The 13,035-nt window shown below is 51.5% G+C and overlaps 1 protein-coding gene across 2 annotated transcripts in view; it reads right to left on the bottom strand.

The window, feature by feature from the left end:
- MGAT5 (alpha-1,6-mannosylglycoprotein 6-beta-N-acetylglucosaminyltransferase) overlaps positions 1 to 13,035 on the bottom strand; it is an 82,554-nt gene that overhangs the window by 39,357 nt on the left and 30,162 nt on the right. Inside the window, exons 2-5 of one of the 2 annotated variants that reach the window (XM_038751539.1) lie at positions 8,324 to 8,742; positions 7,048 to 7,215; positions 2,797 to 2,873; positions 1,817 to 1,906 (exon numbers count right to left, since the gene is read on the bottom strand). In XM_038751539.1, coding sequence (XP_038607467.1) covers positions 1,817 to 1,906; positions 2,797 to 2,873; positions 7,048 to 7,215; positions 8,324 to 8,564 — 576 coding nt within the window. In that variant the 5' untranslated portion in view covers positions 8,565 to 8,742. Of the gene's footprint in view, positions 1 to 1,816; positions 1,907 to 2,796; positions 2,874 to 7,047; positions 7,216 to 8,323; positions 8,746 to 13,035 lie in introns of both variants that reach the window. The other variant, XM_038751538.1, reaches the window with a different exon arrangement.

Genomic DNA, 13,035 nt, shown 5'->3' with positions numbered 1-13,035 from the left:
ATAGACATATTCCCTATCCACAACGAGCTTACAGGTATGTTCTGGACCCAGAGAACCAGCAAGGCTTCTGAGGTTTGCTTTCCCGCGCCCCACATGGAACCATGGAGAATGCTCTGGGAACAGGCCTCCCTGAAGTTCTTGGGGCACTGGGAAGGTCTTCACCTTCCCTCAACCCCAGCAGCCCCTGAGCCTGCCCTCACCTCTCCCGTCCCTCTCCTTCCATCCAAATTGTTGGGTTTTTTTTTAACATAGTATTTGCTAAACACTTACTATGTACCAGGCACTGTACTAAGTGCTGGGGTAGATACAAGATAAATGGGTTGGGCACAGTCCCTGTCCCACATAGGGCTCACAGTCTTAATTCCCATTTTACAGATGAGGTGACTGAGACACAGCAAAGTTAAGCGACTTGCCACACTCCATACCATCTCCAATCAGTTGGGTCCTGACCCCAACATCTTTTGCCTTACCCCCTGCCTAGAATGCTGCTGTGTGCCTAATAATTTTTTCATGTTATTTGTTAAGTGTAAGTCAGGCACTGTACGAAGTGCTGAGGTAGATAAAAGATAAACAGGTTGAGTACAGTCCATACCCGCATGGGGTTCACAATCTTAATTCCCATTTTACGGTTTGGGGGAACTAAGGGACAGACATTAAGTGACTTGCCCAAGATCAAAGAGCAGACAAATGACAGAGCTGGGAGTAGAATCCAGGTCTTCTGATTCCTTAGCAAGTGCTCTTTTCACTAGGCCACACTGCTTCTCATCTGATACACTGACCCCGCAACACTCGGCTCCCTCTCCAGCAGGGGCAGTAGGTGAAGACGAGGCAATCTGGTATCACCTTCACTTTTTTGGGCCAGGCAATCTTGGGCCTGAACACCTGGACCAATGGCCCCCACCAGCACTCAGGTGTAACTGAACCCACAAAGCCATGAAAAACAGGAAGGAGATGGGCACTCCCCAAAACAACCGAAACTCTGGAAAACCAGGGAGAACCAAACGTTGCTAAAATGAAATAGAAGGGAACACTTGCCACAGGGCAGAGAACCACAGTGACGAAGCACAGGCTCACCACCACTGGCTGAGGCTCCACCAAAATGGGAGCAATGCCTGTGGCCGGAGACTAACACACATTTTGGGAGAGCCCCAGCCCCAGCATCAGGCCCACCCCCGGAGTGCGCCCTGAAGCCGCACGGCTGGAAGGTGGGTCATGGTGGGGCCCACTGGGATGGGAGAGGTGTCAGAAAGGCAGCCTCTCTGGAGCCGGAGCCAGGTTGAGCTTCCTGGTCTGTGAGGGTCTGGTTTGGGGGCTAGGGAAGCCATAGTCTCTGATAGGAGGTTGGTGTGTGCCAGAGGAATGGCCTGGGGAGCCAGGGTGGGTGGCGGGCAGTAGCTGGAGCAGAACCGAGCAAGCTGAGCTGCCTGTAATGCTGACGCCAGCCTCCCAGATTCCTCTTACGCTACCACAGTCAGGGGCCCAAGAAGGGATTTTGGGGTGCGGTGGTGTTGGGGAGAAAGTGTGGAACCAGTGTCCAGAAACCCGAGTCCCATTTCCTTCACCTAGCCAGCCCTCACTGCACCAGTCTGTGCCTCGGTTTCCCAGTTTGGGAAATGGAGGCACTCACCCTCAGTTTGGGGTCATCAGGTGCAGAATGACTCTGAGAATGGAGCTGCCAGGGCCGGGTCAGGTTACAGAAACAAGACCCACCTCCCTGCCTCCCCGCAGTCAGATTCATGCTGCCTCCTCTGCCCTGAGCCGATGGTTAGTAACAGCAACGGGGCAAGCGCTTGGCCTAGACCACGGGGCTACTGACCTCACTGAGGTAAATAAAGAAGGAGCATGTGGAGCCGTCCACGCCGTAGCTTGCGTAGCAGGGGTCTGATCGCCACATATCTCGCATCCACTGAAACACAAGAGCAGAGGAGAGGCTGGGTCAGCACTTTGGAAAACTCTCCCCTTGACTGGAAGAGAAGGCAGACAGATAGACTCACACCAGCCAAGCAATAGCCAGGTGCACTGGATGGGAGCTGATCTTGGGGTCAGGAGCTGCCCTGACTGCACACAGGCAAAATCAGGAACTGGTTGACGTGGCACACAGGCAAAATCAGGAACTGTTTGACATGGCAGACAGGGAAAATCAGGAACTGTCTGATGTTCATAGAGGAGAAGACGCAAGCTGTAGCCAGGCTGGCTGGGAAGGGACAGACTTGAGGCAGGAATACTGAGATTCCAGACACAACCTCAGTGTTCCTTCCTCTCTGAAGCCAGGCTGGCTGGGAAGGGACACACTTGAGGCAGGAATACTGAGATTCCAGACACAAGCTCAGTGTTCCTCTCTGGGGAAATCCTGCTTCCACCCAGCCCACCTGACGCATTTCCCTGGCCCCAGCCAGCTGCTCTCTGCTCCCCAGGCTGGGTGCAAAAACAGGACGCTCTGTTTCCATCTGGGAAAGGTGCCCCCTGGGCGGGGCTGGGGAGACTCTGGGTCAGACCGAATTCTAAATACTACAAACAGTAAACAGCACAGGCCAGACATTAACCACCCTCAGTGCCCGGTGAGACAGAGGGAGAGAGAGGGAGACAGAGAGAGACAGACAGACAGACAGATAGACAAACACACACACCTGGCCAGAAACCTTGCTGGGGGAATCCCACCCAGCCCGGAAAAGAGCCCATTCCCCCTGGGATTGGTGGGGCGGGGGGAGCCCAGGCAGCAGTGTCTGCTCAGGTCAGGGAGCCCAGCACACGCGGTTCAACAGGTAAATTGTCCATGCTTGCCTCTCTCAGCCTTACCTTGATTTTCCCCTCACAGTGAGGGAAGCCATCCATAGGGGGCAAGTCGCATGTCTCCTGGGCTCCATTAATGAGATCTGCAGAGACAGCAAAGTGGAAACACCCTAAGCCTGGCCTGTCTGCCCATTCCGTCCACTCCTTCCGCCAGCTCAGTAGCACCAGCCTCCCCCTCAACACGTTCCCCGCTTGGGGGCAAGAGCCCGAAGCAGAGATTCACTGTCCCCCTCCCCCTCCATACCAAAGGGAACATGAAACAACTGGATCCAGAACAATTCGCGGCTTTGAGGTGATCTCAAAGTGAAGCAAAGGTAAGGGATTAGTATTGTAGGTGCTCGGGTGGGACTGGAGTGGGACTCTGGGGGAAGGAGGGAGGCCAGGGAAGTCTCAATGACCTGGTAGGTCAGAAACATTTAATTTGGCTTTTTTTCAGTCCTGCTTGGGAGCCCTCAGAGACAAGATGAGTGTGTGCATGTGAAGCAGGAGGCGGGGAGGGGCATTAGATGACGTTCGATCTGCTGGCTAGCTCTATGATTCTGGATTGCGGTAGATCCAACCATTAGTACCGAGGACTCAAGGCCCACAGTGGCACGTGGATTAGTGTTTTCTGGCACAGGGAACAAAGTCTTCTCTCACCCAGCAATGCATCAAGTCATTCAATCAGTGGTATTAGATGAGCACTTACTAAGAATTTGGGAGAGTAAAACAGAGTATGTAGACACAATTTCTGCCACCAAGGAGCTTACAGCCCAGCAGGAGAGACAGACATTAAAAGTAACTACAGGTAAGGAAGGCAACTGAATACGGAAGATAGACATAAGTTCTGAGGGCATTGTGTTGGGGGTGGGGAAGACCTAAGTGCTTAAGGAGTGTAGAGTCAAGCACACAGCTGACTCAGAAGAGAGCAAAAATAGGGTGGAGAGATGAAAGATTAGTCAGGGTAGGCTTCCTGGAGAAGATGGGATTTTAGTAAAGCTTTGAAGATGGGAAGACTGGTGGTCTGTCAGTTATGGAGGTTGGGGGGGAGTTCCAGGTAGGAGAGACGGTACGAGGGTCAGTGTGACAGAGATGATAGTAAAGCCTGGTGAGTAGTTTGGCATGAATTGTGCAGGTTCTACTGTAGTGGGAGAGGAGAGAGGATAGGTAGTGGGGAGACAGCTGTTGGGTGCCTTTAAAGCCTGCCTATGGGGAGGTAGTTTCTGTGTGATGCGGAGCTTGAGAAGCAGCATGGTCTGGTGGAAAGAGCAAAGGACTGGGAAGTCAGCAGACCTGGATGGAGAGAAGGTGGATTCTGGAGGTTCTGTGAAAAAAAACAAACAGCCGAATTTGGTGCCTGACTGAATATGCAGCTTGAAGAAAAACGGTGAGTCAAAGATAATGCCAAGGTTGTGAGTTTGTGAGACAGGGAGGGAAGATGCTGGTGTTGTCAAGACTGATGTGAAAAACAGGTGGAGAAGAGGGTTTGGAAGGGAAGATGAGGAGCCCAATTTTGTACATGTTTTAATTTGAGGTGATGGCAGACTATCCAGGAAGAGATGTCCTGCAGGGACAGTAGGGAAGAGGAAGAAGAATATGAAGGTCAGTGGTGACAAATCCAGCAGTAAATGTCCAGTTATCAGTAATCTAGTAGTTAACAAGATAATCATCAACTCCACCCTAAGCAGTGTGGCTCAGTGGAAGGAGCATGGGCTTGGAAGTCAGAGGTCATGGGTTTGAATCCCAGCTCCGCCAATTGTCAGCTATGTGACTCTGGGCAAGTCACTTAACTTCTCTGTGCCTCAGTTATCTCATCTGTAAAATGGGGATTAAGACTGAGCCCCAGGTGGGACAACCTAATAACCTTAAATCCTTCCCAGTGCTTAGTATAGTGCTTTGCACAGAGTAAGCACTTAACAAATGCCATAATTATTATCCAGCACTTAGAACAGTGCTTTGCACATAGTAAGCGCTTAACAAATACCATCATTATTATTATTAAATCCAAACTCCTAACCCTAACCCTGGCCTGACCCAGCCCTATACTCTGGCTCTGACAGTGGCAGTTGACAGCTTGAAAATGTCTGGGATGGGAGCAGATTGAGGTTGGGGCCTTTGGGATTTCATCTCTGGTGACTCCTTGCTCCCCCTAAAAGGGCAGCTCCTGGCAGAGGGGCCATGAAGAGGGGCTGTGGAGGGGACAGCCGGGGAGCCAGGGGTCCCCGGGGGGCCAGGCCAGAGGGGCTGTGGCTCAGACAGAAAGTCCACAAGTTGGACAGGGCGCAGCTGCGGTGGCTCTCTCCAATGACACTAACTGAGTTAAAGTTAGGGGGAAAACTTGCACATTTTAATAAGCAGCTGGACCAGTGGGAGGGCTCCGGTCTAATTACAGAAGCCAACAGATCCTGAAGGCAAGAAATGATTTGTGTCCTGGATGACGTTGTCTCTGCACTGTAATTAAAAGCTATTTTTAATACCTTTGTTTTCTTTTGCAGAAAGTGATTAGAAGGACATATTTGCAATTTGAAAGTTGCTAAAGGCACAGAGCATGTGACAGGGCACTGAGCAGATTTACTCTAAGCAAAGCAATTAAAGGGGAAAGCCCGCAGCAGCTCTCCCACCCACCTGGTGGGAGTGGGAGGATCTCTTTCACTGAGTTCTAGCAACCCAAAAGCCACCTCCACCACTTGCATACTCATTCATGCCTTTCCTCAGCGTTTTTCAACTGAACAGCCGATGACTTATTCTGAATACTTAGTTTGTAAATATTAGTATGTCTTTCTCGTTAAAGTGTAGGAAAGCTCCTTGTGGGTAGGCAATGTGTCTTGGGCTTCTGTCGTTCTTTCTCAAGCACTTAGTTCAGTGCACTGCCCATAGTGGATGCTCAATATATCCTGCTACTGCTTCTTCTGGGCCCAGGTCAGGCACCGTGGAAGCTCAGGCTTCAGAGACCCTCCTAGTGGGGTCCATCCTGGTCACCAGCCACCACGAGCTTTGATGGCAAGGGGTCCCAACAGCCTTGTAGCAGCCACCCAACTGAGGACCCAGGCCTGAGGTCTCTGAGGAATGGATTTCTAGGATTCCCCAAGGGATGGGTTTCTAAGGTGCCTGAGAGATGGGATTCTTGGGCCCACAAGACTCACTGCAGCTGCCACTACAGTGGTGGTCGTGGTTGCCCCCAGAGGCCTGGCGCCTGCAGAGGCAGGATATCTGGAAAGTCAATCTCAAGGTCATCCTGCATTGCCCCACCCAGACAGGGGCACACAAGGACTTTCCCGAGATCAACAAAAACTATGAGCCCAGGGGTCATGCTGCCCCGACAAGGTGACAGGGAAGGACGAGACCCTTTGATCCCCAAGACCCTGTGCGCTACCTGCTTCTGTTTGATATTGAGGTGGATGGGCAACCACTGGAGGCTCTTCAGGATTGGGAAAACATGGACTCAACATTTTTTTAAGAAAAATGATCAGGGCAGCAGAATGAAGTAAGGAAAGGAGTGGGGAAGAGTCAGGAGGTGGGGCGCGGAGGTGAGGTGGAGTCAGTGAAGAGGTTGATGCAGGAGTCATGGTGGGATAGGATATGTGATTAGATCATCTTGGATCAGGAGAAGCAGAGTGGCCTAGTGGACAGAGCAGAGGCCTGAAGGACATGGGTTCTACTTATGGATCTGCCATTTGTCTGCTGTGTGATCTTGGGCAAGTCACTTAACTTCTCTGTGCCTCAGATACCTCATCTGCAAAATAGGGAATAAGACTGTGAGCCCTATGGGGGACAGGGACTGTGTCCATCCTGATAAGCTTATATCTACCCCAGCGCTTAGTAACATGGCCTGGCACATAGTAAACACTTAACAAATTCCAAAAAAAAAAAAATCAGAGTAGCAGCAGTTTGAATGGAGAAGAAAGTCGTTTTTAGCGGTGCGATGAAGATTGAACTGGCAGGATTTGGTGACAGACTGAATATGTGGATTGTATGAGAGAGATGAATTGAAGACAACACCAAGGTTCCAGGCTTGTGAGGCAGGGAGGGTGGTGGTACTGTCTACAGCACATACAGAATGATGAAGCCAGTAAACCTTATTATCATTTGCCAGTGAGCCCAAGGAGCACGTATAACTTAGGAGTTTCTCCAAAAGTCAAGGCAAAGCTTGGGTTGGTAGTAGTCCATGGGATTCAGACCAGATCTGGATGGTTGCCCCAACACTCAGCACAGTGTTCAGCACACGGTAAGCACTCAGTGAACACCACTGGCGGCATCACCTCTGTTTGCCCCACGCACCTGCCACGTTAAGCTTCTCCACTGCTCCTGAGCTGGGGACAGCTGTGGTGCTGACATTGGTGGAGTTGGCCCCTGTGCCATTGATCACAAGAGTGTCCACCTTGGATTCCAACTTGCCAATTCGCTGCAGAATATTATCCAACAAGACAGCAAGAGTTTTCTTCAGATCTGCAACAGAAAACAAACTCATCATTTCCAGTACCCATTACCGCTGTCAGAGACAAAATCCTGTGTAGGATGGATTGCTTAGCTCAGTAAAGATGTCACACGGAAATACAGTGGGGCCTAGTGGAATGAGCAAAGGATTGGGAGTCAAGAGACCCAGATTCTAGCACCAGCTTTCCACTAATCCATTGTGTGACCATGGGCAATCATTTCACCTCTCTGTCAGTTTTCTATTCTGCAAAACAGGGTTAAGATACCTGTTCTTGCTCCCTCTGAGTCTTTGGGCCCCAAGCAGAGCAGTCGGCTCTGATCGCGTTACCCTGGACCACAGCGTCAGCCAAGCCTCAGGTGGACGCCACACTGGTACCGCCTTACCCCCCTCCCCACTCCATATGACCAGGATGTTCAGAGTAATCTAGGGAAGTCTTGGCTTTTGGGCCAAGTGGGAAACGTTTCTTCCCCACATCCCTGAAAAGTTCCTCCTCCCCTCCCATGACGTGGGGTTGGAACTGAATTCAGTTCCCAGAATTCTGTTCTGTCTTCGAAATGGGAAAATTCAAAACAGGATGGCTGGGGCTGGTCCTGGGTTTTGGGTATGTAGCGACTCAGTCCCGATTTCTATGAATTCAAATACACACTTTTTAGCCCAGCTCTGGGCACTTAGTAGGCACTTAATTGATTCCATCTTTCTTATGATAGTGGTCTGATGTTCCTATGATGAAGAACCCAGAATTCCTAGCACTGAAATTGGATCAGCTGCTGAAAACAATGGAGAGGACGATGAATCACTTTATGCAACTCCAGCGAGGTCCTGGGCCAAGTCGAATCCTGGGAACTGGAAACGGTAAGTGTGGCTTTTGTTAAGTGCCAAACACTGAACTAAGCACTTGTATATCTACAAGAAAACTAGGTCAGACATAGTCCCTGTCCCACACTGGGCTCACAGCCTATGTGGGGGAGGGAGAAAAAGTATTTTACAGATACAGGGGCTATGTGTGGGTATGGGTGATGGGGTGGGAGAGCTGTGAGGGTGTGTGTAATGATAGAGGGTGTTATGTGGCTGTGTTTGTGTGTGGTTAAGAGGTACCTCCGATGAGCCTTGGTCACTTACCATACGCAGTCATTGTCCCCACGTACGGCCCATCTAGCACATCCTTGTTTTCTTCAGCCAGGGCCTTAATGTAGCGCTTGCTCAAGTCCAGGATCTGCTCGCGCAGCACCGAGCTGCTCTCGTGCTGAGTTCGCTGCTGGATGGTGAAATGCAGAAGCATCATTCCCCAGATGAAGCCAAAAGTCACCAGGAAAAAACCCAGCTTCTGGGAGGAGAGTTTCCAGGGGGTGAAGAACGCCATGGCTGCTGCCGGGGTCAGACCCAGATCACTCAGAGGAGGAGGATGAGGAGGATGAGGAGGAGGAGGAAGAGGAGGAGCAGGAGCCACTGCAGGGGCTGACTCATGGCCTTGTCCATGACCCGGCCATCAGTCTTGCACCGGCTCTTGGCTGAGCTCATTTCCGCCGTCCAGATCCACCCTGCTGCCAGGGGAAAAGGAAATGACAGCAGAGGTTACCTGGAGCTGGACCTATCTCCGCTGTCTGCACTGGTGCCCTGTTTGCTGCTTTGGGCCCATTTCCCTGGTGTTGGGGAGAGGGCGACCAAGCTGGGTGGACACCGGGCCACTTGGCAGCTGGGACCAACCACCAAAGCGTGCATCCCCTCGGGGGCAGCGGGTGATGGCAGGTACACTCTGCAAGAGCTTGGTGAACCCTGGGGGGCCCTCCAGCCGAGGTGTGGGACCAGACCCTGGCCCGGCCAATAGGGCCTTAGCTGAACATGCGCTGGAGCGGGAGAGCCCAAGGTTGGGGCTCCAGGTAGGGCCTGGGGGGTGGGCTGGTAAGAGCGTTCCCCTGCAGGGGTGAGAGAGAGCCACGCTCTGCTCCTCCGAAGCGAGTACGTGCATAGCCCTTAGAGCAACCTGCCTGTAGTGCCACCCCATCCATGGCACAACTCTGTCCACGGTGCGACCCCATCCACAGAACGACCCCGTCCATGGTGTGACCCCAACCATAACAATAATAATAATGGCATTTATTAAGCGCTTACTATGTGCAAAGCACTGTTCTAAGCGCTGGGGAGGTTACATAGTGATCAGGTTGTCCCACGGGGGGTTCACAGTCTTAATCCCCATTTTACAGATGAGGTAACTGAGGGACAGAGAAGTGAAGTGACTTGCCCAAAGTCACACAGCTGACAATTGGTGGAGCCAGGATTTGAACTCATGACCTCTGACTCTGAAGCCTGTGATCTTTCCACTGAGCCACGGTGCAACTCCATCCACAGAACGACACCATCCATACCATGACCCCATCCAGGGCGCAACCCCATCCGTGGCTTGACCCTGTCCTCGGAGCGATCCCATCCATGGGAAGACACCGTCCACAGGGCAGCCTCGTTGACTTTCCCATCAGAGACCCACAGTGGACCACCCACTACCCCTAAACTTCTCTCTCTCTGAATCCTCAGCCCACCCCACTGTGTTCTAGACTGGCTTTCTGTGACTAGCAGGATCAGGGCCCCAGATGTGAAACGGCGAGGCCTCATTCAGCCTTGGGTTAGTGTGCTCAGAGTCTGAAAAGGCAGCAGAGGAGTCATTCTTTTGGCTCTGAGAAGAGGACTGATGACTGAGGTGCTGGAGCCTCTATCCTCGCCCCAGTTGCCAACGGGGAACTCAGCAACAGGGACTACTTGTTCAGCAAGTTGCAGTTGGGTAAATTTTCCCCCGGGGCTTTAACTGGCATTTACTTAGGCCAATAAGGACAGACTGAGAGCAAAAGGCATGAACCACTGGCAAAACCACGGCACGTCTGCACCAAGCATATGGTAGCAGTATTTATTGAGCACTCACTGAGGATAATGTGCTTCAAACTAGGTGCTTGGGAAAGCCCAACAGAAGCCCAAGACATTTACCCAGTTCACAAGCGGCTTCCACTCCAGCAGTCTCCGTATCTTAGGAAACATGGGGCTAAACTGAAGGCAGACTCAAAATGCTGAGTGACTGAAAAAGGGCCACCAAGTTTCTCTGTGGGTGCACCAAAGCTTCATTGTGCTTGTCTAATCTTCAAGCCCCTCCCAGTGCCACACAAGCCAACACTCTGGACCTAGAGTCAGTGGCCCCGCCCCGCCCACTCAACCTCACAAAAACTAACACTCTGGGCCTAAGGTCAGTGGCCCAGTACCAGCTACACAAGCTGACACTCTGGGCAAGAACCAGAATAGCTTAGCCCCACCTGTGTCCCATCTCCCTCTCCTATCCCTGCAGGTTGGTCCAACCTTCTGCCTGCAATAGGGGATGGAAGAGAGAGGATCAGGGCCTGAGGATGCCAGAGCTGAGTTGCAGCCTAAGAGCAGGGAGATCTGGCTAGAGGGAATGGGTAGGGAAGGCAGTACAGAGGAAGGGGCGAGATGGACCATGAGACTGAGGAGGCAGAGTTGACAGCTGCTATCCTCTGGAAGACTTCGGCCCCAGGTCTCCGTGGACCTGGGGCTCCTGCCACGTGGCCCCCTTCCCTGCACTTGGCCTGTGCCCCATGCACGCTCTTCCTTTTCAAGAGGGATTTTGGCCTTTGGTGAGAGGCATGATCTTGTGTGGGAGAGGCTCAGAATTGTGGACTTAGCAGAAGATCAGCATGAACGAGGGAGAGACATTCCAGACGACGACTTTAATGAGCAAATAACCCTGTGATGTGAAACCTATTTTCGGAAAAGGAAACGATCTGTCCCTGGTGGTCAGCAGGCGGAATCACTCTAGATCTGAGAGCTGAGGAGCCTTGCCTCCCAAACCTAAGTGCTCACAACTCAGAGGCGGATGATGGCCAAACCGAGATCCACGATCTTTGAGGTCTGTCTGTTTAGGAGTGAAACACCTGTTGGGGGCAGGGAGATAGGATGCCCCAAGAGAGCCACAGCAGTGATCTGAAATGACGGGAAACGCCAACGGAGAGCACAGCCGGAAGGGAGGGTGGGGAGGGCAGGATCGGGGGTGGGGGGGCAGCCACTCGGCCTAGAAATCATTCACTTTCCTGTTGTCGGGGACTGAGAACATGGTGCGTAGCCTGGCAAGCAGCAATCAGAAATGGTCTGATGGACTTAGAACAGAGGCTTTGGGAAGGTGGTGACACCCAGGGTACCCATGGCTTAGTGGACAGAGCACAGGCTCTATTACTACTAATAATAGCATTAAAGTTAGTAATAATAATATTAAAAATAATGTAACAGCATAGAAAGGAGGGACTGCCAGGTGCCTCTCAACCCCTCGGTCCCACAGGCACATCCGAGTGCACTCACTGCCAGGAGCATTGGCTTCGCTCCCAAATGATGGTTTCATGTGCAAGTTCCAGAAAGGAAACCATTAGTCACTCCCCTCCCCACCCCAATGTAGAAGGGACCAACATTGGCCCCTCATTCAGTTAGCCATATTTTCAAACGTGTATGCACACACACACACACACACACACACACACACACATACATTTTAGGTAGTAGAGTTACAGAGAGAGACTCTTCCTTTCCTCTCTAGCCAATGCCAATGCAACCCACACATTCCCTAGGTTGCAGCCCCCATAGCTAGTGTCAAGAAGAGGAATGGTCCCCATCACCCTCCCAACCCAGAGGCTGTTGCGGCATTTGCAACTTGTGAGGGAAAGCTGTGGACCAAGGTCACAGGATGAACGTGTTGGGTAAATTAGCTCCTGGCAGGCAAGCAGCGGACCATAATCATTCATTCATTCATTCATTCATTCAATCATATTTATTGAGCGCTTACTGTGTGCACAGCACTGTACTAAGCGCTTGGAAAGTACAATTTGGTAACAGAGAGAGAGACAATCCCTATCCAACAACGGGCTCACAGTCTAGAAGGGGGAGACAGACAACAAAACAAAACAAATAGGCATCAACAGCATCAAAAGCATCATCCTGATGATACAGTTCTACAAATGGTGTGAAAACAGCACTTGGCACGAAGCTGGGGTCAGCCCCTGCTCCTACAACAGAGACCACTGGCACCTTTCCTGTCCCCAGGTATCTGACGGGTATGGAGGTCAAAGAGGAAAGGCTTCTGGAACCAGGGCTTGTTCTGAGAACAAATCCTGGAAAAAGGAAGTTCGGGGTGTGGTGGCACAAAGGCATATTTTGATAATGAGGCGTGTGAGACTTGATATAGATGTAGTCAATGCAGCCCTGATAGAGTCAATCATATTTATTGAGTGCTTACTGTGTGAGGAGTGCTTAGGAGAGTACAATACAATAAATATAACTGACACATGCCCTGCCCACAATGAGCTTACAGTCTAGAGGGGGAGACAGAGATTGGAACAAATAAATAAATCAGATTTGTACATAAGTGCTGTTGTCCACCTCTCTCTCTCTCTCTCTCTCTCTCTCTCTCTCTTTCTCTCTCTCCAGATGGACTTCTCTACCAACATCCTGAACTCCATGACTCCTTTCAAGAAAGAGGTCCGATATTCCAGGAAGCAGCAGGTGAGACGATGCTTCATTCTCCCCGGGAAACTCTCAACAGAGACTCGTGAGCTGTGAGGGGAGATACCCAGGGCCATGATGCATGGAGGAATTTTCATGGCAGGACAGCATGTAAGGCAGTGGACATTGGCCTCATGGCCAAATGGAGCCAGGCAGAAGACTTTGGGGATGCTGAGTCGGGCAGCGCTAACCAACCTCATCTAACCAATCATCCTCCCTCCTGCCTAGTGCCACAAGTAGACAGCATAGAGGCCCCCTTGCCCTGCTCCTCCTTCTCCTGGAAAACC

The sequence above is a fragment of the Tachyglossus aculeatus genome, chromosome 9 (genome assembly GCF_015852505.1).
Source record: "Tachyglossus aculeatus isolate mTacAcu1 chromosome 9, mTacAcu1.pri, whole genome shotgun sequence".
Classification (NCBI taxonomy): domain Eukaryota; kingdom Metazoa; phylum Chordata; class Mammalia; order Monotremata; family Tachyglossidae; genus Tachyglossus; species Tachyglossus aculeatus.
Note: the sequence above shows the minus strand (reverse complement) of the source record. Positions and strands in the feature narration are given on the sequence as shown.